This window comes from Anoplopoma fimbria, chromosome 18 (genome assembly GCF_027596085.1).
Source record: "Anoplopoma fimbria isolate UVic2021 breed Golden Eagle Sablefish chromosome 18, Afim_UVic_2022, whole genome shotgun sequence".
NCBI lineage: Eukaryota > Metazoa > Chordata > Actinopteri > Perciformes > Anoplopomatidae > Anoplopoma > Anoplopoma fimbria.
In genome coordinates, this window is record NC_072466.1 from 14433693 (window position 1) to 14457998 (window position 24306).

Sequence of the window (24306 nt, forward strand, 5' to 3'; positions counted from 1 at the left end):
GAGCTGAAATGATTACTAGATTAAATGATCAGCAAAAAAAGTGATGGTTCCAGCTCTGCAAATTTGAATATTTGCTGGCTTTCTTAGTCTTTCATGATAGTAAACTGAGAATCTTTGGGTTTTCTACAGATGGTCACGCAAAACAAACTTCATGAATATGTCCTCTAAAGAAATAGAAAATTGTGATTACAATTTTTTGCTATTGTTTGACATTTTTAGTCAAAACTATTAAACCCTAGAGAACATAATCGTTTGTTGCAGCCCTAACCATCTAGTCTTCACAGTGTCGGAAATATAGTTACCGGTAAATTGAAAACCACAAGATATTTAATTTTCAATGATAAGCAGAGAAAACCAGTACAAATAGATCAAACTGGACTATTAAGAACCCGTAAATATAGGCTTCTTTGCTTGATAAAGACGATTATTAAATGATGTAAATTGTTGTTGATTAAGTTTCTGGAAGTAAATCGACTTCAAAACATATGTGATATCAATTAACTTGGCGATGTTTTCAGCTATATAGCAAGTGATTAAAAACGAAACAAAAGTGGGCAGAAGATATATAAATATCTCCATTGTTCTTCACTCTTTTTTCAACAGGTAGACATACATCTAGTTTGATATTTGAGCATTCCTGACATTCACAATTAGGTTAGCTGTTCAGTTCACATAATGATCTTCTGATCAAGGCAACCCTACAACAGCTATCTCTTTTATATAAGGTTAGACAGAAACAGGAATATGTTTTTCCAACCGCCTTCATAGACTGAGCACTGAGAGATGTCTATCAATTCCCTTTGGGTGTCTCCTTCACAATCATAGTTTAATAGTCCATACTCAAAGACAGCTCCTCAAGGATTTTTCTTATTGACAGAGGACTTGGCTTTCGCCCACCTGGCTGAGGATTCATGACGCAGTTCATCATTTTTGTTTTGACTCATTTGTAGTACAAGCTTCTTTTGATGCAAGGGCCATTGTTTGGAACGCCTAGTCCTCACGGGACAATCATGATGTTTTGCAGAACTGTCTTCTTGGGGTTCTAGTACACAATACATGTGCCAGTTTCCCACTCAAAGCATCTCAGTCCTTGCATTGTATGCATGTGTGTGAAAAGAGAGGACAGAAAAAGGAGACTCAGAGTGCTGTAATTGTGTCAAGACGAAAAAGAGAAAAAAACAACAAAAAGCAGTGATGTTTTTTTTATACCAACAAAAGGCTCCGGTGTCAGATGAGACGATGATGGTGCTTTTTCTCACTCTCACAGTTTGTGCCTCCACCACACAAATGTGACTGCAGTGACTCAGCGGGCGGGTGAATTCACAACAACACAAAATGACTCAAACCCGCCCTTGCCTCTCTCTCTCTCTCTCTCTCTCAGGCTCTGACAAGCCGAGGGGAGTCTGAAGAGGGGGCTGTGTGTGTGTGTGTGTGTGTGTGTGTGTGTGTGTGTGTGTGTGTGTGTGTGTGTGTGTGTGTGTGTGTGCGTGTGTTTGTGTGTGTGTGTGTCCATTATGAAGGCAGACCACCCGCCCCGCCCCCCCCGGTGCTGAGTGCTTCTCCAAGGTGTACAGTACAGCCAGGCAGGCCGGACAGAGAATGGACTCCATTCTTCTGCCCGTCCTGACTCACGGTAAAAGTGCAGCACTACCTGGAGCTCTGGTTTCTGTGGTCCTTTTGTCTCGCGCCACCGATCGAGGACACAAAAATGGGTCTGGAGGAAACCCAACACCGCGCCCTCACGTTTCTCATCGTTTCTGGGGAAGCTGAAGACACAGGAATGAAGAAAAAAAGAGGACGATGCTCTCATGAGCATTTGCCATTTTATTTTCATGCTTTCCATAAACTCGTCTCTTTACATGCATTGCTTTTCAAATTTTATATCCATCACCTTTAACCAGATATCAGATAAATCACTTTCATCTCTGTGTAACCTTTAAATAGGTATTTCCCACTCACACTTGAAACTGTCCCAGGTGGGCTGCCCAGTAAAGCAATGCCTCTGACCCAGTAATGTGAGCAGAATGTCTTCCTCTGAGTAGCTCCACTCTGCAAGCCTTGGACCTGAATGTTACGGAGGCCAATGGCAATCGGAGGCTCGTAAGTGGAGCTTTTTGGTGAAGGAATGTTGCCGGTAAACACAGATTTGCCATTAGATATGTGTGGTACCAAAACTGACCTTCACTATCAAAGGGAACAGTACCAGTGCGAGATCACATGGTACCTGAAAGGAGTAGTGTTTGTGTGTATCTGTAAATGTGCATATGGTTGTAATTGTAGTTCCTTCATAAAATGTGACTTAAAAACGCACTCATATCATTTTTAATTTACTACTTAAAGATTCATGTACATTTCTGAGAAAGTGTATTTACCAAACCTATTCTTCACAAGAACCTCAAGGACTACTTACCTTCCTACCTTATATACCATGCTGTCAATCGTCATATGACATGTTGCTTCAGACATACTCAACCCTCACATTACTTCAAGTGAAAGTTTCACATTCTAACCCACAACCTTCTTTTTCTGTGAATCAACAGAGCTGCTGTGTTAAAGCAACTACTGCTGTCTTCTCCTTTAGCAAGTGCCAATAAATGTCCTTTGGGCGAAGCAGAAAGTTTTTAAGTAAACAAGACTGTTCTGGGCAGCTTATGTGAAGTGAAAAAAACAAGTAAGCCCAGACTAAATAAACTAATAAACAGACAATTCTCAGGTCTGTGTTTTTCCTCCTCTGGTGGCCACTGAAAGATTGGCACCCACTTGTCACCTTCCCCACTTCCAACTGTCACACAGCCTGAACCATGCCCATGGGAGGCACATTTGCAACCTGGGTGGAAACTTGGGGTCTGGTCTGGCCCCCTTGCCCACGTCACTTTTGCAAACCTTCGTCACAGGATGTTTGCCGATCTATCTCTGGCTTGGCTTTGCCGGAGAAATATCTGCTCTGATGGGCTCAACAGAAGAGAAAAACAGACTCAGCCTAGAATTTCAATCTTGTCAAATGTTTGAAAAGGCAATATTTCAATTGTGGTTGAGGATGTGTGTACTGAACCTGCAAACAGAAGCAGGGATAAGTTAATCCATCTATTCAACCACTTTCTACACCTTATCTGGGGCTTGGTTGCTTTGGAGTGTAGCAAGGTGGTGTAGTGGTTAGCACTGTCTCCTCAGTGAGAGAGGGCCATGATTCAATCCTTCTGTGTGGAATTTGCATGTTCTCCCTGTGTCAACAGGGTTCTCTGGGTTCTCCTGCTTTTTCCGTAGCTCAAAGACGTGCAGGTTAGGTTAATTTATTGAAATTGCTTGCAGGGTTGACTGTGAGGATGAATGATTGTCAATGTGTCAGCCCTGTGATGGCTTGGCGACCTGTCCACATGTTGCTAAATGTCAGCTGGGATCAGCTCCTGGCCCCCCGACCCTAAATAGGAAAATCTTTACAGACGAGTGATTGATGGATGGATGGTTGGATGGTTGCAGTGGCAGCAGGCTAAGCAATTTAGTCCAGACATCCATCTCCCCAGCAACGTTTTCCTGCTCCTATTGGGGGATCCTGAGTGTTTTGAATCTACCCTGGGGTCCCTTACCATTTTGACATGCAAGGAAAACTTCCAGAAATGCGCCCAGAGCTCTAGGAGGGAGCTGAAGCCCAACAACAGGTCGTAACAATATAAAAAAATTCTATAAAATAATATTTAAAAATATATAATATATTCATATAAGAAAAAAAAAATATCCCTGCAGCCAGCGTTACCATAGCCAAGCTGTTTTGGTGCCCCTCCAGCACATGTTGCCCTCCACACAGTGTTTGATGTGTATAAATAGCAGCGCTGATTGTAATTGTATGGCTTTGGGTAAAATACATTCATTTTCCTGCACAGGTCTGCAGAGCTGAACCTCAATTAGTTCAACATTCAAGGTAAAATTGAGAAGAAATCCAAAGACATGAGTTTGTAGTTGTTGTATAAAGCCCTGAGGCTTAAAAAACAAGCACATAAAAGCAATGAAAACACATAAATAACTGCAACCAAAGTGGGTTACTGGGTTATTCCTGACATTCATTATCTACTCATGTAAGCCAGTGAGCTTCAGCCAAATTGCACCATCATAACATGTGTCACTTCAAATTAGTCTCAACTTGAATCAGACTTCATCCTCGCAGCGACACACAAACGAAACACAGGTGTCTCTATCTGGACTGTTTACATCTCTGTCTCTCACGCAACGCCAGCATGTAGGGAGGTTTAGTGTCTGTGTGGAAATCCGTCTGCCACAGCTATCTCTAATATGTCACGCCTCCGTGTGGAAAGCGGGGGGCGGACGACTGGTGGTCAACAACACAGAATACTTGACTTCCTCTGGATCGTTGTTCATTGCCACGAGTGTCAAAACAGAAGACATTATGTCCATTTTCACGGGCACACTCTGTATCTTAAAGGCAACTCTTGAACTAGTTAGCATGTTAGCATTTGCTAACAAGCCCTACACACATACTGGTTTTACAGATGTTTTGACATAAATGATGACGTATTTATCATCTGTCAATATTCAAGTTTTTGACCATATGATAAATAGCGTGGAAGTTTATTCATTAGATGCTAGTTGATCTAATGATAGCGCTGCTGAAAAATGAAGAGTCTACAAATATTATTACAATAAATCTTTAAGACAACCGCACGCCAAAATTGAATGGTTATATTATATAAGATAAATAGTTATTCTCTGAAGAATATCGAAAATATCTGTATATCTGTACAAAGATCCAATAGTTGTCGAGATATTTCAGACTGGACCAAACGGGTACAAAGAGCAACAACTGGTGTCAGAAAAAAAGAAAACATCTTATTTAGGATACATTCAGTTTGGCTAAGGATTCATTTCGGTCTTATACATTTATTCCGGGCCAATCAGATCTATTTTGCATGTTATCTTTACACATATTTGGTGGTGGCCATGCCTATGAGTGTACTGTATAATTAATTGAATCTGATGTACTTTTATTGTACCGACTTATCCTTTTGGAGTTCTGTTTTAACCTCCACAGCTGGTCCTCTGGTCATTAGAGCCTGTGGTTGTACAGTGACGTTAATGTGCAGCTGGCTCACGCTGGTACAGATAGTGGAGGTGCACTGTACGGGCAGTTGGGCACACACTGTCTTTGCTGTGGCAGGGATGCTGTGTGTTTGAAGCCGGGTCTGTAACTTGACACAAGGCCGAGGCCAGGAGGAATTACAGGCCATCAGATAAACAGAAGCTGTAGAGCAGCAACAGGGCGTGCTCCCTTCAGGAAATTAAAAGCCATCGCTTCTTCCTTCAGTCTCCTGATCCTCTCTCATCTGCTGCCAGTTCGGTTAATGAATAGCACACTAACAGTGTCTGGGGTCTTACTTTACTGCTGTTGTCTGCATAGGACATTACCTTCATACTTACAGTATTACATGAGCACAGTAATAAAAGGTGCATTGGCAAAACTTGGTATACTTACTGCAAAAAATTAGGAACACAGCTGTTTTTCATCATATCATTTCCATTTTGATCTGTCTGCTGGGGAAAAAAACAAACTCCGAGTTTTATGAGAGACTCTTTATTTTTTTTAAAATATTCTTCATAGAGGTTATTGGTTACAATGTATGTTGTTAATATTTACGACAATTTTAAATGGCTGAATATTTATGAACCTTAAAGGCACAGTGTACAGTAAGGTTACGAGAGGGGTTTAAATCAAACCCATAAGATTTGATTGTGTACCTTAAAGTGGTTGTTTCTGTGGTGAGATAGAATGGTGGCGTCTGTCCTCACCTCTCTCGCCCATGTTGTTAGATCAGCAGGAGAAGGATGAGGGACAAATAAATGAATTAGACCACGACCACGCTTTTTGCCAACCTCAGGCTTTAAAATTGCTTTGCTAGCCAGTGCCACTACCCCAAAGAGCTAAGAGAAGAAAGAAATATTATTTGCAATGTCTTCAAGGAAGTGAAACGTGGGGAACTTTTTTTTTACTCAAAAATGATTAATTTACATATCTTTTTCTGAAAAATTAACAGAGGGACACATGATTCAAACTTTGGAGTAAAGTTCCAAAATCATAACAAAATAAGACTATTTTGGAAACTTGGAAAACTTTTGACAACACAAGGAAAGTTAGGAAAGATTTTAAGGTTACGTATTTTAAATAATGAGTTAAGGAAAGAAAAAGACCAGCTTTTCAAAGTCTTTGAGCACAAAGACGATAAAAAGCTGGTCTAAATTCTAGACCTTCATTGGAATAAAAGAGATTTTTATCTCATTGAGGTTTATCTGGATAGTGGGAGACTTGTATATTAAAGTGGAGGAGAGCATGTGCTTGGTATTTCCGCACTGCAAAATAAAAGCAGGCATTTGGACATGGTCTCAAAGCAATAAAATAGGGAACAAGAACGAATTTCATCCATATTGGAATTCTGGTCATACACCTGGTGTTGCAAACATGGTCGTCTTTGGGTTGTTTTGGAACATTCATCTTTGACTACTCAAACACTTGCTCTGCCTCACTTGTGTCCAGAAGAAGAAGGAGGAAAAACAAACAGTACTAGGGCACAAAGAACACACCGAGCAGATGGGACTGGGTTCAAGAGGCGAGCAAACATGTATGGCACGTCTCGGTCAAAGCCTGTAAAGAAATGTTGCTGATTTGAATGCTTGGTACTCATACCAGACACATTGAAATTATCAACAAACTTTAACCTCATTTTTTTTAAGTTGTGAACTCGCGTTTCATAACCTGTCAATTTATTGGACTCATGAGAGCGAAGATTTATGACATCCTTAAAATGATGTCCCTCACCATTTTTCCATCAAAATATTCAGTACCTTTCTGAGTTCACCAGGTGCAGGAAGCTCAGGGTTCAGAGGTCATAGCACATCCTATTCAGGAATCCCATCGCGACTGCCAACAATCACAAGAAAGATATTGTTTTCTATAGGGAATTATTATTATAGGGGCTTACAGGAGGGAATTGTAGAAAAGTAGCCAAAGTGTTTATGTGATTTATTGCCGTTATGCCACTAAACCTGCCATAATCAAAATAACTTTTTTTCACTGAGTCCATCATTGTTGTTAAGCTTATTATGTGGCCCACAGTTGTGGTTCGGGGGAGTCGTGGCTGTTCAGAAAATCCTTCAGATTTATTTTGTGACTCTTACGAGGGGACCGACCTCTAAGAGGAGAACCTCTGAACTAAACCACCAACTGCATATAAAGTAGCTCCACTCTAATCAGCTACAGCAGTAAAGTGCTACTTTCACATTGATACCTCAGTATGAACATTCAAATAAGTTCATCAACAGTTATAACATTATTCAGCTTAATAGATTGGGAGCATTTTGATTGCCTCTCAACGGCTTTGGGTGCTTTGTTTTCACGACAACATCATTATCAGCGGCCATGAGCTAATGAGTAAGGTACGCTCACGTGCACTAACATGCACTAAAAGCACACACGGCTGGCCCGGCTATGTCAAAAAAGCAAGAAGAAGCTCAGGTTACAACACACACACTCTGCTAAGGTAGACGTTACTCCACTATATCTTTACGTAGCAAATAGTTGTTTGCTGCAATATTAAGGCTCTGAATGTTGTATATTAGCCCATTAAGTTCATTTTGCTGATAATACTTAGTTAAGATTATTTAGAATGCAGGACTTTTACTTGTAATGGAGTATTTTTACATTGTTGTATTGGCACTTTTACTGAAGTAAAAAGTGTGAGCGTGTCTTCTGCCACTTTACACATAGAATCTTTAGCCCTTTGAAGCCACCAATATGCAGAGATCTTTAGTCAAAGCAAAGCTGAGCTGGAAGCACTTATGACTCAAAACGTTACATAACAGCGGAGGTGATTAAAGTGATGAATTTAACAATTTCATTGCCTGCAGCTGTTTTTTTCATAGAAACAGTTAAGTATAGGTGTCATTGAGGTTTTATTTTTAAACCCTCCCTACACACCCAACTAATACTATAATAGAAAGAAAATGGCCTGACTAAACCACATTCCAGACTTATTTTAACCACAGCTATATTGTTCAAGAAAATGTTATTTTATTCTCATTTAATTCTCAAGCACTGTATGTACAGGTGGTGTCTTACAGCCGCTGAGCTCACAGACGTGCATGGTGGGTAAATGCGGCACTGTTCAATGGGGGGTCCTCCATCTTAACATAACACCTCAACACCTCAATGCACAGCAGCACGGAGCACAAAGGCGTTGAACACAGACTAGAGGAGGAGGGCGGCCGGATCAAATGTAGAGTTTCAGGTTTAAACTTTGAGGTTTGAGGCCAATTGTGGCAGCTGGTGGTGCAAATGGGGCGCAGTCTCTCCACTTCCCCGGGTGGATTACAGGAGCTAAATAAAGCCGTTGTAACTCCAGGGTTGATGGCCTTTGTTCCAGTCATCAGCACTTTGCATTAGTCACTACACTTCAAGGCTAATGTCTATATCCTTTTACTGCAAAAGGTGCTTTTTGCAGGCACATTAAAGGTGCTGGAGGTAATTGGGTGCCTTGGTCTGTCATTATTCGAGGGGTGTGTGTGTGTGTGTGGCGAGTAATCATGGTGGCAACTTGGGACGAGAAGACTGTCCAGTTTGAAGAGCTGGTCTTCCTGGGAAAAGAGGGGGCAACAAGATGCACTGTGGTTCCCCTAAATATTCATAATCAAGATGTTTTACGGCTTCAAGGTTAAATCTAATCAGCATAAAGCTTCATGATTCATCATTTGCAGGTTAAATGTGAGAATTTGCCACTTTTCTTTGAGATGTGTGGTCGTAAACTCAACATTTTTGGATGTGAGTTGTACAATTATCTATATCAGTATTTCACCTTAGACTATGGGGAGACTTTGATAGGTGTTTTTCAAATTTTGACAAAATGAAGACTAAAGAATAAATAAATTGGCTAATAATGAAAACAATCGCTAGTTGCAGCCCTACAGTATATATCAATTAATGTAGGCCTGACCCCTCTTAGACAAAAGGTGATCAATTGGTCGTTTTGGTCTTTCTTCAGTTAATGAGAAATAGCTATATTTATATAAAATCTGACAAAAACAGAGGACACAATTCATCTAAGAAAACTTCCTGTGTACCAAGTGGGTTTCTTTAAAGTGGTGGGGATTCTCAATGAGTCAACACATCCTGACATGCAGCCTAAAAGCGGTCTAAGAGTAAACATGTGGGTGTTTGTAGACAGCTGGCACAGACGTGAGAACTGCAGCTGGTATGAAGATGTCTAGCCTTGAGTGTTGCCACATTGTAATAATCGATAATGACTCAAGCTGGGCTGTAACTTATTAAGTTTGAAATTGACTTCGGCTTAACAGACAAAGAAAGTCACAGACCCTCAAACATCAACACAGAGTCTATGTAAGAAATCACCACTGTGCAGGAGATATATTGTCTGACCAGTGATTAGGAGTCTTCATAGGTTCACTCGGTTCCTAGTATCCATCCCTGGATGACCGGTCGGGCCTTATCCAACCTTTTTTCACTTAACTTGGTGTGATTCTCTGGCAAAAACTAATATTCCTCAACTTTCATTCATTCATTCATTTTTCACCCCTGATGACTATTTATTTCTCTTAGAAGGCCACTCTCCATTTCTCTCTCAGTCTCTCATTCACATAAGGCCCTTTCAGCCACAACGGTACCACTGTGCTCTGAAACCCGTTATTTCCAATGGCTTTTTGATGCGTCAAGCAAAGTCCAACTTTGGGTGCTGTGCGCTAAGATCTGCGTTGCGGCAAGAGCAGCTCAATCCTGCATGCCAGGTAATGACATTTGTTGCAGCTGTATTGTTGTGGTGGAAACAGAGGGGCTTAAACACACTGTACAGTTTCAGAAATATGTTATCGAAAAGTAAAAAAGCGCAAGTCTTCCGGGGAAAATTGAGAGGGTTGGCAAGTGTGGTTGTATTGCCATCAGTTCGTGTGACAATAGGTCTAATATATTTCATATGATAAACATTGCAGTAGAAATAAATCTAATTTTAGGCAAGTGCTAACTGTAAAGTAAATATTCACCTTTACTCTTTTGGATTCTACTGTTTGTTGATAAGTGGCATATCGGTGTTCTCACTCTGTTTTGATTGGTGTTTGAGTTTGTCTGGATCAGGTCTGACTGCCCTCCCTTAGTTTTTTGGGAATTTATGCATGTCAGATTTATGGAAGTTTTTCCACATATTAGTTTTCGGATTGTTTTTCTTAACTCTTGGACATATGTAGTCCTCTACTAGATTGATCGTTTAATTCATCAATTTGGTGATCCTGATTGGCTATCACCCAAATAGATTTAACAGTAAAACCAAAAGTTAATAATAAATAAATAACTCCACCAATTTGCAAACTTATGATGTCCAGATGTAACAATGGTGTATAAGATCGCAGTTTTTGGTCTAGTGTTTTTGGTCTTGTGTTTTTGATCTTGTGTTTTTGGTCTCTGTTGTGTTTTTGCTTTTTTGTCAACAAGTGGATTTTCTTTTTAGCCTCTGTGCCCCGAAGCCAGTCAGCCAATGTCAAGGTTTGTGGGGGTCTAATATTTGCCCTCTGTGTTGTTTAAGCTTCTGCAGAGGTCAGTGCAGATCACAGAGAGGTCAGGCAGATCAAGCTGAGGAGCAGACGTCTGTGTAACATTCCTCATGTGGCCTTCATCACAGAGAGATGATGTATGCCTCTCTAAAGGGGGAGGGGCCTTAAAGTAGAACACTGGTGCCTTTGGGCAGAACTGGGCGACCATTTTGACTTTGATTTTGTTAAGTGTTGAGCATTGGGGCTACAGTAGACCTATCGAAGCCGGTTGTCGTCATGATGAGCTTTGGTTGGTAGTAAGTCTTGTCTGAGTCATCCACTATTTTGTGTTTAATGTAAATCATGTTTGTATCTCCACATTATCTAAACATATTCTTAACCTGATCAACACTGGACTAAATACTGGATGAAAGATCCAAAGATAGCTCCAATCTGACGAACAAAAGTGAGAGCAGTTGAGAATTTTAAGAACTATTTATTGTCTTGAAGTATGTAACAAAATAATCGCTATGAATAAAAACAGCATTTTTGCTTTGTACAACTAAGAAAAATGTTTACAGACAAGCAAAACTAATTGTACAAAAATAATGGTAACATAGATACACAATAACAAAGAAGGTAAAAACGATAAAGAACAGAACATCCTCACGTCAGTGTGCAAACCGTTTATACAGATGGACGCGTGGCCTTTGGGAAGCCAACAAATCCTGATAAATTATTTAAATAGCATTTATCTACACACACACACACACACACACACACACACACACACACACACACACACACACACACACACACACACACACACACACACACACACACACACACACACACACACACACACACACACACACACACACACACACACACACACACACACACAAATCAACCTCTCACAAACAGCTAAGACAATAATTTATCTGCTAAAAACAGCACTGGACATACATGATAGAGCAAATTTATTTATATAAAAAAAGAAATCTCCCATTTTACTGTTCTCTTCTCTGGGGTAGATCACGGGATTGGGAGCTTGTTGTGTTTTTAGATATGAAGTGTCATACTATTTACAGGTCATGCTACAGTGGCACTAAGATGTCCATCTTCTTAAAGGAATTTGATAAAGTACTCGGTTGTGTTTTTGTTTGATCAAATTATACAACAGCTATGAGGTAATATTTGTACATCAAAGATTTCCTTTGTTTTTCATCTCTCTCTGAAGAAAAGGCACAAAAGTCACATACACTTCATGCTCAAAAGCCCTATCTGAAGAAAGCCTAATTCACTTTGTTTTGGGGGAGATAATAGACACTCACTGTACCTGATTTTGGATCAGTTTTCACTGCAATGTTGTATGAATTTTTTTCTCACTTTTTCAAATCATTCAAATTTATTTCGCTGCCTACATTGTAGGCGAGAGTCAATCAATTACGTGTATTTACATAATTTCAAATTGAAACCCCTCTGAAATTGAGGGAGATACATCTCTTCAATGACCAAGGTTTTGATGTAAGATGGGGAGTATTTTGGAGGGAACACTGGCTTTAGCAATTTTCTGTAAAACTTAATCCTCATATACCTTTTCTTACTGGCTTCATATGGGAAGCTCATCACTTCCATCTCACCCTGAGAGTTGCTTGGTCAACAAGACACCAGCATCCACATAGCCCATGATACTTGTAAGTTCAAAAGATAGCTAACCTCAATTTAATTGTTTGTATTTCGCTCCTCTGCAGAGATTCTTAGGGAGATGAGTAAAGCACTTTCTTGTTCCAGTCTTTCACATACAGTACATGCATGACCACAAACATCCACACCATCATGTTCCCATTATTTCTAACTCACTCTACTCACAACAGTTTCCTTTAGTCCTCAATAACCAAGAGACCTAAAAAATGTTTTTGCTGTATTCATCCTCTGAGTCCTCAAAAGTTCTGTCATTCAGAATCTACAACCAGGCAGATCTGGTAAAGCAAAAGGAATATATCATCAGTTTTTTTTTTTTTTTTTTTTTTTTTTTTTTTTCTTTGGGATGTCCATCCAGAAGGTAAGGTAGAAAGGCACACAGGCTGAAGAGGTGAGACAGAAAAAGAGAGAGAGAGAGATGTAAAGGCTTGGAAGTGCATAGTTGTCTATGGGGAGCCATTCCCGCACAGAGATGAATGAGGTCTTTCAGAGAGCGAGAAAGCAGGCAGGGCTGGAATAGAAAGGTGTTTGTGTCCTACTGGCAAAGCTAGAGGGCTTGTTTTCTTTTTTTCTTCCCCAGCTCTCCCTGCTCTCGTAGATTTTAAGGGTGGAGGAGGAAGGGGCTCTCTGATCCTCAACTGGCAGTCAACCGGTTGGTGCTCTACCCGAACCAGCTTCAAGTGACCCTGAGGCTGACCACATGCCCCTTGGCCTCATCCAAGTGTGCGTGTCACAGGAAAAAGAGTTTGCGGAGATAAATCGGTCCCTGGACTTTGCATCAGAATACATAAGTTCATACTTTGTACAAAAAAAGGTGCATTCCTCAGAGCTTCCTGCGCCGTGCATTTAAACATCTGTTAAAAGAAGGAGAGATAATAAATAGTTTTAGACATGGCTGGGATTTTAGGAAAAGATCATCAAATTCTAGATTTAACATAAATCCTTACCTCTGCATTCATACTTGAGGTCTGAGAAGTATACCATCTCTTGTGAGAAGACAAAAAGACCTAGCCTGCCGCCGGCATATGTCTTGTCATAGATGCTACCAGAATCTGCCATGATCTTCTTGCCCTCGTACATCACAACTCTGTAGGAATGAAGGACAAATATGAAGTTGACAAGGTCAAAAGTTTGGGATTACGATGTCAAACCCAATTGAAGAGTTATATGTGGACCAACTAATAGCCTCTTCCCACCTAATGAGTCCAGTTCTCGGTCTGTGGATCAGATGCCATCTGTAGGCGGTGAAGTCTTTCCATCCAACGTTCTTAGGGTCATGCCAGAGAGTGCGGACCTAAAGCGTGGGGAAATAAACAGCCATGGGTTTATCTTTTCACATTCCTTTATTAAAATGATCCATCGAGGGGTATGACCTCCAAAAGTCCACCAAATGCCTTACCTGTCCTGGGGTATTTCCTGTGTGCCAGAGGGCATTCCTGAGGTGCTCTCCTGGGCCAGTGGTGGAGTTAACCACTTTAATGGACAGGCCTGAGTAGCCCTGGGCCTTGGTGGGTTTATTCGACCAGTATGTCTGAGTTATCTGCTTCCACATCACCACATAGAACCTGGAGCTGGACTGATAGCCGAACACAAAGCCTGCGTAATCATCGTCCCTTTCTGTGTTGATGAAGAAAGTCCCACTGAAGTCCACTGAATTGAACTCGTGGTAACCTGAATGAAAAATGCAAGTTAGAGGCCAGATCTTCAATGCATAATGGATGTATGGTCTACAGGTAAAACTGGGTTCATTTTGTACTCTGGTACTCTGGTACATGTGTCTTTTTACTTACCAACAGCGATGCCAGGGTCGCAGTTGACAGTCTGTACCAGCTCTTTGCCCTGATGGCGGACGACCCAGTTAGGATCAATCTGCGAGGTGCCTTTAGGGTCGAGAGGAACCATCTGGAACTTGCGGAAGTCTGTCTCACTAATGTCGAAGTTCTCTGGGCACACGTCGTAGATGTCAGGCACGTTGTCTTGGTCAAAGTCGTCTTTACAAGCATCTCCCCGGCCATCACCTGAAAAATATACATTACATAATCATTAATAATGGTAACGAAGGCTTTTCTAATATCTATAGATACTGTCCTTAAGGGCTGAAACATGGCCGATTTTGCTCACCATCAGAGTCCAGCTGGTCAGGGTTGAAGGCCAGTCTGCAGTTGTCCTTTTCGTCGGGGATGCCGTCATTGTCGTCGTCGTGGTCACAGGCGTCTCCCTTGCCATCCTTGTCATGGTCAGCCTGGTTGGAATTAGGGATGTACGGGCAGTTGTCCAGGTTGTTCTGGTGTCCATCTTCATCGATGTCCTGGTTACTGTCGCACTTGTCTCCCACGCGGTCGTCATCTGAATCCACCTGCAAGGGTACAACGTGTTGATGTCAGAGTTATTACTTGTATGGATTAATGGGACAATGTTAACATAGGCGATTACATTCCACTTTGTTTATTTTCAGTCACTGCAGTGTTTCCTGCTACCTTTGTTCTGTCATCTCTACTCTCCTGCTTTCATTAAGAACTTTCCTTAGGCTTGAAATCACTCGACAACTTGTAAAGCTGCCAAGCTCAATTTGTCTTAGATCTGTCAGCAGGTTTTAGCAACTGAAAACCAAACATCACTCTCCAAGACTTTGTTGCACCTCCAGCATCTGTAGAGAAGGGCAAGGTCATGCTAGCCCCACTCGTCTGTACTAGACACACCCTGCTAAATTAAGAAAGAATAGGTACAAGGGCGATGAACGGAAGGAGATGAAGGGTTGGATGTGAGGATCTGGCTCACTGTGTAGATTCATAATTCTGCTGCCACCACTTTTATAAGAGGGAATTTTTTGCGTTTTTTGTTATCTTTGGAGCAGCATGTTACATTGCTGTGTCCTTGTCTGGACTTGTCTTTTTTGGTACTTAAATTGCAGCACGCAATTCTTTCTATAGTCACTCACAATCTCAATTCACTCTTTAAAAAACCACATCAGTGTAGCTTTAGACTCGCCCCTCCTTCCCCCATCCTTTCCTTTTTACATTTCCTGAATCCCGTTGTTGAACGCATTCCTATTTCTCAGTGTAGCATAGCACAGGTGGACTGAGCAGGCCCATGGTGCGCAGACAGGGCATGCACACAGCCCAGGGCCAGCCCATTCCTCAGTAATATCCAGCCTAGGGCCTCTTCCCTCACATTAGCCAGCTAACGTCAATGGGCCATTGAAAAGACCCCTAGCCCCCCACCACGCCTTATTGAACTGATGTGCCCTTCAGCTGCGTGCAGGATTTACCCCACCTTTACATGGCGTGATAAAGCTTAGACAGCTACACAGGGCTAATCACTGAGGCTCTGTCTCAATTGAAAGACAGATATATGCTGAGCTACAGAGAAAGGCTGGGAGATGAATGTGGATTATTGTTGGTGGGTGAGGTGGAAGGAAATGGGGAAGGGTGGTGTGTATGTGCGTGTGTTTGTGTCCACGCACCTGATCAGGATTATGTTCCAGCGGGCAGTTATCACACATGTCACCCACTCCGTCCAGATCTGTGTCTTTCTGGTCGACATTGTACACATAGGGGCAGTTGTCCTTTTCATTCAGTATGCCTGTGGAATTTATTGAAAAGTATGATATGAAAAGCCACTACATAGGTACAGAATATTAGTAAAACATGACCTCACTTTAGCAGAGATAAAAAATATATAGATTTCCAGAGGATTGTTTCTATTAAACTTTCCATTCCTCACCATCTCCATCAATGTCCACAGCGCAGGCATCTCCCTCTCCATTATTGTCTGTGTCTGTTTGGTCTGGGTTACTATTGTAGGGGCAGTTATCACAGCGGTCGCCCACGTCATCGCGGTCGTAGTCATACTGCCTGGGGTTGTACACGAATGGACAGTTGTCCTGTTTGGAAAAGACAAAGATAAAAGGCAAGACAAAGAGTTGAGGTTAGGTTTTCAGGTGCAGGGCTCGTCATTTGCCATTGAGTGAATGTATATTTACAAGAAGGGAGTGATCCGGGATCAAAAAGTTCTTTATTTTTAAGCTCTGTCCCAAATCTAATGTTGGAATTAGCGAACACAAAGTGCAGCTCTTTTACCTCCCTGTTGGAATTTGAGGTTTTGGCTGAGGCCTCTGAGAAACACTTGTTCTCCTGCTGAGCCTCCCCTCCCATTCCCATTCTCGGCCTGTCTTGTTATTAGACTGCATGGTGAATGCAAAAATGGAGAACGCACTCCACTTCTATGGCCACATGTAGAGAGTTTTACTTACCCTATCATCAGGAATGCCATCATTGTCATCATCATTGTCACAAGCATCTCCAATGCCGTCCTTATCGTAATCTTCCTGCCCAGAGTTGGGAAGGTTGGGACAGTTGTCCTGAATAACAAACAACACAGTCAGACAGTCAGAGATGACGACAAAACATACAAATAATACGATTTTTACTCTGCAAAGACAGTAATGTCTGAAGTGCCTTTGCTTTACAGAAAGTAATACTGCCTGGCTGCTTTACCACTAATTACCTTTTTGCAGTGGTAGGTGGCGTTCTCCACACACACCAAGTCAGCGTTGGGCCATCCATCCAGATCTGTGTCTTCTCCACAGATATGGCCGTTGCCAGCATAGCCTGGCCTGCACTCGCAGCGGTACATGGGATCGGCAAATTGTCCGAGGTAGTTGCAGCGGGCGTTTTTGTTGCAGTCATGGCTTCCATCGAGGCAGGGATTACGAGGCGTGCACACCTGGAGAGGGAAGGAGGGAGGTATAGTTTGAATGATCAGGGATCTGACTGTCCCTGCCCTGGAGACACAAGTGTACTTGTAACAGTTACTCCTGTTTTCATTTTAATATCATATGTCCTGTCTTTTTTTTGCCAGAGCCTTTGCATTTTGCTGTTTCCTGATTGGCTGCTTCACACAAAGACAAGACAGCACTTGCCTGTTTCTTAGCAGTAGCCTGCTCCACACCTCTGCCAAACGGTTGGGGTCCTGAGTAGCGAGAAGGGCATGGCAGACAGTTGTAGCCAGGATCGGTGTTCTCACAGCGGTGCACACCATTTAACTCAAAGCAAGCATCTGGGACCTCCTTGCACTGTTTCGGGATAACAATAACAACCGTTAGAGACAAGACTTGGTAAAAGTTGAAACAGGCATCAAACCATTTTTTTACCTGACAAAATCATAATACAAGGTCTTAGGAATTTTTACCTCATCTACATCTTTACACTTGATACCATTGCCAGTGTAGCCAGCTGGACACTTTCCACACTTCCAGGAACCATCAGGGAAACTGGTGCACTTGGCTCCCGCAAAGCAGGGGTTAGACAGGCACCCATCTGAAAACAGAAATGTTGGCTCATTATCAAGACATCATCTGCAGCATCAAAGGTGCCATGCAGATGTAACCTTTTTTAAATCACGCAAATCCCTTCGTCAGTAATGATCTCAATGTGAAGGGGATCTCGGTATGTAAAAAAAACAATTAAAACTAAAAGTTTCCAAAAAAACAACAGCAATAAAATAAATGAAAGCAGAGTTTAAAAACAGCATGTTCCAAATAATGCAGATGCACAAAATTCAATTTCAAAGCTCTGTTAGTGATTAAAATGCCTCACCAATTGGACAGGCTTTCTTGTTGCACAACTGGTTGTCCTTGGCATTACCGACACACTCTTTGCCACCGTAATTTGGTGCAGGGTCATTGCACAGACGTTTACGAGTTTGGACACCACCTCCACAGGTAAGAGTACAGGTATCCCATGGTGACCAGGGTCCCCAGTTGCCATTGACTAAGGAAGGCGAGAGGAAAAACAGTATTCATTTCTATACTTGCTGTGTGCAACACAAAAAATGAGAGCCAGAATAACAGATGGTTGAGACTTACTGGGGCACGGAGATTTCTGACACTTCTCGGTTTGCCGGCCCTCTCCCTCACAGTCCTTTCCTCCAAGCTGAGGGGTGGGGGAGTTGCAGAGGCGGATGCAGGTTCTGACTCCAGCACCACAAGTGACGGAGCAGGATGACCAGGGTGACCAATGGCTCCAGCTGCCGTCCTGCTTGACTGAAGGCGGCAAGAGAAAGGTCAGAGGTCAGCTATCAGGAAGAGAAAGCGATGGACCTCTATGGCATTGTATCATATATTGTGACACACAGATGATGACTCTAAGTAATTTCACAGATTACTACATATACTGTAAATTAGGCTGGTCTACGTACTCATTTGTGTTTGGCTGATGGGTGAGAGTATGTTGTGTTGACTCACATCGCTTGTCACACTCCTGGAGGTAGCAGTCGCGGGTCTGCACAGAGGTACCCTCGCAGTTGTTATTGATACGGTCGCAAGAGCGCCCGCGCTGCTGGATGCCCCGCCCACACGTCACGGAACAATGGGTCCATTCAGACCACAGCGACCAGCCGTCTTCTGCATAGTCGCTCACTGAGCAAGGAGGGAGAGGGAAAGAGTATGAGAGAGAGAGAGAGAGGGGAAGAGACAGACAATAAAAGAGCTATTCCAGCAAGGCAGCACCCACCCCTCACAAACACCCCCAAAGCCAAAATGAGGAGGGAAAGCTCTTAAAGAGGAGGGCTAATAATGTGGATTTAGCTGGGACTCGGACAGATAGAAGGCCGTCTGTTGAGAGGGAGGGCACTGACTAACATACTGAGGGAAGCTAGAGAGACAGAAAGGGCCCACTGTCCTCAGCATACACAGGGATGCCCCATTGGCTTATGTTTTCCTAAAGAGGAAACAGATTTTGCAAACACGGCCCCAGGGTGTGTAATGACTTCAACAAGTGGCTGAGGTCTGGATGAATGCAGCTCTCCCTGTTTATTTAGGTTTTAGGGGAAGCACTGCAGCCAAGCCTGCATAGGTATGAAGAACATGTCACTTCTCCTCATGTTGAAGATGGCTTCACTAAACAGCCGACCGTTTTCCATCCCGCTTTAGCCAAATTTGGCAAATTACAGCCATTTCAAAGATGGTTGGAAGCACAAAGCGCCAATGTTCCAAACACATAAGCACCCTTTCACTTACTCGGATGTTATTTCAGTTAAATCATCACTAAGGTTAACATGTTTTCTCTTGAATAGAAACCTTTACATCGAGGGGAAATATTTGTGGCTTTTTGGTTTCTATGGCAAACGACATAGAAACATCTCACTCTGTGAATGGGACCGTGTTAGCTGGATTATATATATATATATATATATATATATATATATATATATATATACGTTCTGGCTTAAAAGAGCCATTTATACAGGAGCTTACAGTGAAGGTTTACATAAAGGTAATTACAGTGTACTTATAGCTATGCAGATTCTAACAATGAATTGGATAGAAATGCTTACGTGTTCCACAGCGTGGGCAGCACTCTCCATCGGGAACAGTAGCATTAGCACAGGGGATCAGGGGGCAGGAGATCTTGCGGCACACGGTAGCAGACTTCTGCACAAGCACAGAGATCAAATGTATGGTTAAACACGTGCTTAAGTATATCAATATCACCCCAATGTTGCTACAGTTTTCTTCCTAATTCTGTGCAGATTCTGGGCTGAAATCCCTCTACAGAACTTTGTCACTAAGTTGGAGTTGGTTGTTGTGTAAATCTTTTCAAATCAATGCTTGTTGCAGGGTCATTTTTTTTATCCAAGTCTTAGTCCTTTTTTCCGTGCAAACAACCCATTAAACTCTCTGCTCAACATCTAAGTTGCTATGATTTAGCGTGCCAGGAAAAACAAAACATTCATGGGTGAGAACAGAGACCCCAGCAGACAACCACCTGCCCACTGGGTCAGGAGAGGGTGGGAATGAGGCCAAAGTCCTAATAATGGAAGTCAGTTTCTCTGTAGTGCCGGACTGGGCGCTGAGCCCCAAACAAGTAAAGATCAGCCTGCCAGCACAACCGGTGGGGGTGCAGTGTGAATGACTCAGGGCTAACAACGGCCTCTAACTATGCATGCTGTTCTCCCTCCTGGATCTGATTACTGACAGGGAAGAAAGGGGGGAAATGGGGATAACTCTTAAGTAGGAAATCAGGAAATAAATCTAATTCAGGGAAATGCAGGACTCTTTCCTGCCAAGTGTTTTGCACCTCAACATTTGTTTCCAAATATTAGAGCCAAGTTCTTGTTCTTAATTACAATGCATCACTTAAAGCCTGGTCAAGTCCCTCTAGGGCATACTCGAGGTTGAACTTCTGTCAACAGACCTCTCATTACAACAGTAGAGGCTGCTGGCCTTCAGCCAGACCTTCACACTACTAATTACTGACCAGATCAGTCGAGTTGTGCTAAGTGTGTGTGTGCGTGCCTCGCTGTGAGTTGTCTTTGCATGAGTGTGTGTGTGTGGGCCTGCGCGTACCAACAAGTCCGAGCATGGAGTGCAACCCCCTCACACGTGTGTTTAAGTACTTAGAGGACAATATACACACTGGAGATCTCACCTGACAAGTGCACTCGGTGCAGTCGTCGACGGTCCACTCGTCTCTGTTCTTGTGCACGATGCCGTTGTGGAGGCAGACGCCACTGTGAATGCCAATGTGGGTCTTGATCAGCTTGTTCTCATCCGTCTGGGAGAATAACAGACGAAACACAGATGTGGCTTATTGATTATTTGGATCCCAGTTAGTTTTCACCATGGCGAAAAACTACTTTCCCTATTAGAATTGTCTGTATGATTAAGATATTCTTAAACTTATTCTACATTCAGTAAAAAAAAAAAAATGAGTGACAGAGTTGTTTCATCTGCTTATAAAAACAGTTAAAGAGGAGTTAAAGAGGAAATCTGCATGTATAGCAATATACATGCAGATTTCTGACTGTTCAGGCCACCATTGAGGAGTGTATAGAGCTATTTACTACAAAATGCATAATGTCTCAACAGGCTCCCTTGTCTTCTAAGCACTAAACATATTCTTAAACCCATTTGATTAACAGTAAATAGGATTTTACAGTGCAAAACCTGACCAATAGAGTTACATCATCTCCATAGGCGAATATAAATCATGTGTCTAAAATGATTTTGCTGGACGAATGTTTGGGTGAATGCAACACAGAGACCAGATGCATCTAACAAACACAATCAAAGGCAGACAGGCAGCAGACAGGCAGCTGACAGGCAGACCGTCTCTCTTGCACTCTGCCACCAGACGGTCTGCTGGGTTTCCTCCTTACCAGCTGGCGGAGTTCATTGGACAGCTCCTTGACCACCACACCGAGGCCCTTCAGCTCCTTAAACATACTGACCAGGTCATCGCAGGAGAAGCCACAGACCATCTGCAGGTCTTCACGGGGGCAAAAACACAGGGAGGAAGGTCATTAATTGGCAATGAAATCAAAATAAAAAAAAAATCTAGTATGGTCTGTCTCTAGGTTGGACTCTAATCAACAGACATGAGCCAGTATAAAAGTGCCCCTGTCAGTAGTATTTACCTTTAGTCTTGTGTCCAGTGTACTCTGTTCTGATGGCTGAAGAGCCATTGAGGTTCTCCAGGATCATAGAGTCAGTCGTCAAGGCTGAAAAAACACAAGAACCATAAATCAAAACACATATTTGCACATTCATCGTTATGGTTGACTTATTTGTCACACTGCATCCCACACATCCCACATTGCAATAAATCATTTCGAAAAGTAATTACTTAATACTGCACAGTCCAGAGGGCATGCTTTGAAACCACAATGCTCTGATGATATTTGTAAACTTGCATTCCTGTGTGACAAGTGGTAAGCAGCTCCCCCATTTAGGGTTTCTATGTAGAAATCAGTCAGCAAAATGAAGCTCACACTCAATTATTTGATAAGTACTTGGGCTTGGCAGTACATGAAGCAGATGAGTGATAAGTAAACACACAGGATGTCTGATTACTTACAGCTTTGGCATCCTTTGTTGCGGAGGACGGCTTCCAGCGATGCTCCAAACACAAACCTCACGTTTTGAAGGACCCCCTGCAAGCATTGATGTTCAGTTTAAGGCAATCATCCGGCACATCAGTAAAATCAGACCGCATCTTTGCATCTGTCTTAAAGCATTAGAAATAATCATCAAGCCATGCCATATGTGCGTTTTTTTTTGTTTTTGTTTTTACGCTTTACGCATTACCAGATTGCGTTTTCAACAAAGATGCGAATGCCTTGGTGAAATAAAATCAAGTTCTTAAAAAACTAAATCTCTAAGTCTACACTGGCCCCCTTGCTCTCACCATGAACCTGTCCCTCACGGCTCCCTTGCCGATCCTGAGCTGCGCGGTGGCCGGGGTCTCCAGCGTCAGGATGCTCTGGATGGGCGCGTCCAGCTCGGCGGTGTTCACCTCCTCGCACCCCGCGTACAGCTGCGCACGGTCCTCCTGCACGAACAGCGTGATGTTCTTCCATCGGCCCGTAGCCAGGTCCACATCTTCAATGGAAACCACCTGCTGCTTGTTCTCGGTGGAGAAGACTATGTCCAAGGTGTTCGCCTTGCCGTTGGAGACGATCTCGAACACGGGTCCGGATCCGTCCCGCTTCTCCACGGTCAGGAGGCTGCCCCGGGTGTGCTTGAACTGCTTGAGGTTGAGCAGCAGGAGGAATCCCCTCTCGGCGTGGATGGAATCGATCAGGTCCCGAAAGTGGCTCTCGGAGACCGGGGGGATCAGGTCCGGGTTGAGGATCTTGTAGGCGGGGCTGTACGGGTCGTCTCCCTTTACCAGGGTGACCGCGTGCTTGTTCTTCGGGACTTGGACGAGATCGAACAAGTCAAACACGCTATTGTCGTCTCGACTCTCTGCGGGTGAAGAAGAAGAAGAAGAAGAAGAAGAAGAAGAAGAAGCAGTCAGTCAGTCAGTCAGCCTTTGTCTGGCAGCGCACTGGCTGTCTGCTGTTTATATACACTGCGAACTTCTTTTTTTTTTTTCCAATAACACCAGACTATCTTTATAAATGATAACTTCCTGTCTGAAAATATCATTCATATTCTGAAGAGTCCAAGTTTAATCACCAAACTCACCTGCGACTCGCGCGCTCTCGCAGCTCCAAAGCATCAACAGCAGAAACAGTCCTGTCAGCTTCATGGTGAGGCACCAACCTGCTGCCTGTGACAAATAATAAGAAAAAAACTAAAACAAAAAAACACTTAACAATTTATAATATTAATGTCAGAAAAAGCCAGTGTGCAACAGGTTGATAATAAATAAATAAATAAATAAACGAAATAATAATTAATAGTGCAGCTGCAGAAATATTGTCACATTCCTTAGAACATTTGCCACTCACCTGCTTCACGAAATCAGCAGAGCAGACGTGATAAAATCCTGCAAATTATTTAGAAATCCAGCAATAATCCTCAAGAGTGAATTTTAGGGTGAGTTATTTCAAATAAAAAAAGTTCCACCGTAAAAAAAAAAAAAGAAGGGAAATAATAAAATCTTGCGTGTTTATTTTTCTTGTTCGAAAATCTTGTCCTCCGCTGGTATCGGCCGCTAAAAACTCCCTTTTTAAGCCGAGGGGGACAAAGTGCTATTTAAATAGTTTGATGCCATTCCTAAGAAGTGGCCTCGTCCAATCACAGTCAGGGGAGAAAAAGGGACGAGCTTATCCTCTTAGCTCAGAGAGAGAGAGAGAGAGATAGAGAGAGAGGGGGGAGGACAAAACGCTGAAGTTGGGACCAACTTCAGTGTGTTGCCCTCAGACTTTAATGGACCAGTGTTTCCTCTCATCCATCAGTCTTCAGAATCATTTCCATCTCAAAGATTTTCACAACACTGCAAACTATTGTTATATGTCTATGATATTCCACAGGTGTCTCTCAGGTATGCACATTACAAAATATATATATAAAAAAGATACACAAAGATCACAAGGTCTGGGCAGATACCTTATGGTGTCAGGCATAGTGCATAATAATATTATAAGAATGTTGCAGCTGCTGTGGCCAATAATACACATCTGCAACTTATATTAGTTATTTCTATGTTTGTTATTATTTCATTTGCTGCAATTTATGTTCTTAAGAAACATCCTATCAGCTATATCTATATGCATAGTTTACAGTTTTGTTGTATTCTTAAATAAACTATGGTATAACTCCTCCACATTGTGTTTTGACTA

General features: G+C 42.5%; 1 protein-coding gene across 1 annotated transcript; it reads right to left on the bottom strand.

Moving 5' to 3' along the window:
- Positions 1-11015: 11015 nt before the first annotated feature.
- Positions 11016-23678, bottom strand: thbs1b (thrombospondin 1b). The gene is made up of 23 exons (XM_054618088.1): positions 23473-23678; positions 23207-23291; positions 22425-22984; positions 22095-22170; positions 21655-21738; positions 21397-21506; positions 20667-20792; positions 19573-19669; positions 18482-18655; positions 18104-18280; positions 17835-18008; positions 17428-17555; positions 17159-17311; positions 16744-16962; positions 16490-16597; positions 15961-16120; positions 15701-15819; positions 14359-14593; positions 14028-14255; positions 13637-13908; positions 13434-13531; positions 13185-13324; positions 11016-13091 (listed from the first exon to the last, which is right to left on the bottom strand). Exons 2-23 carry the CDS (start codon positions 23268-23270, stop codon positions 13084-13086), a joined length of 3510 nt encoding a protein of 1169 aa, XP_054474063.1. The 5' UTR covers positions 23271-23291; positions 23473-23678; the 3' UTR covers positions 11016-13083.
- Positions 23679-24306: the final 628 nt, after the last annotated feature.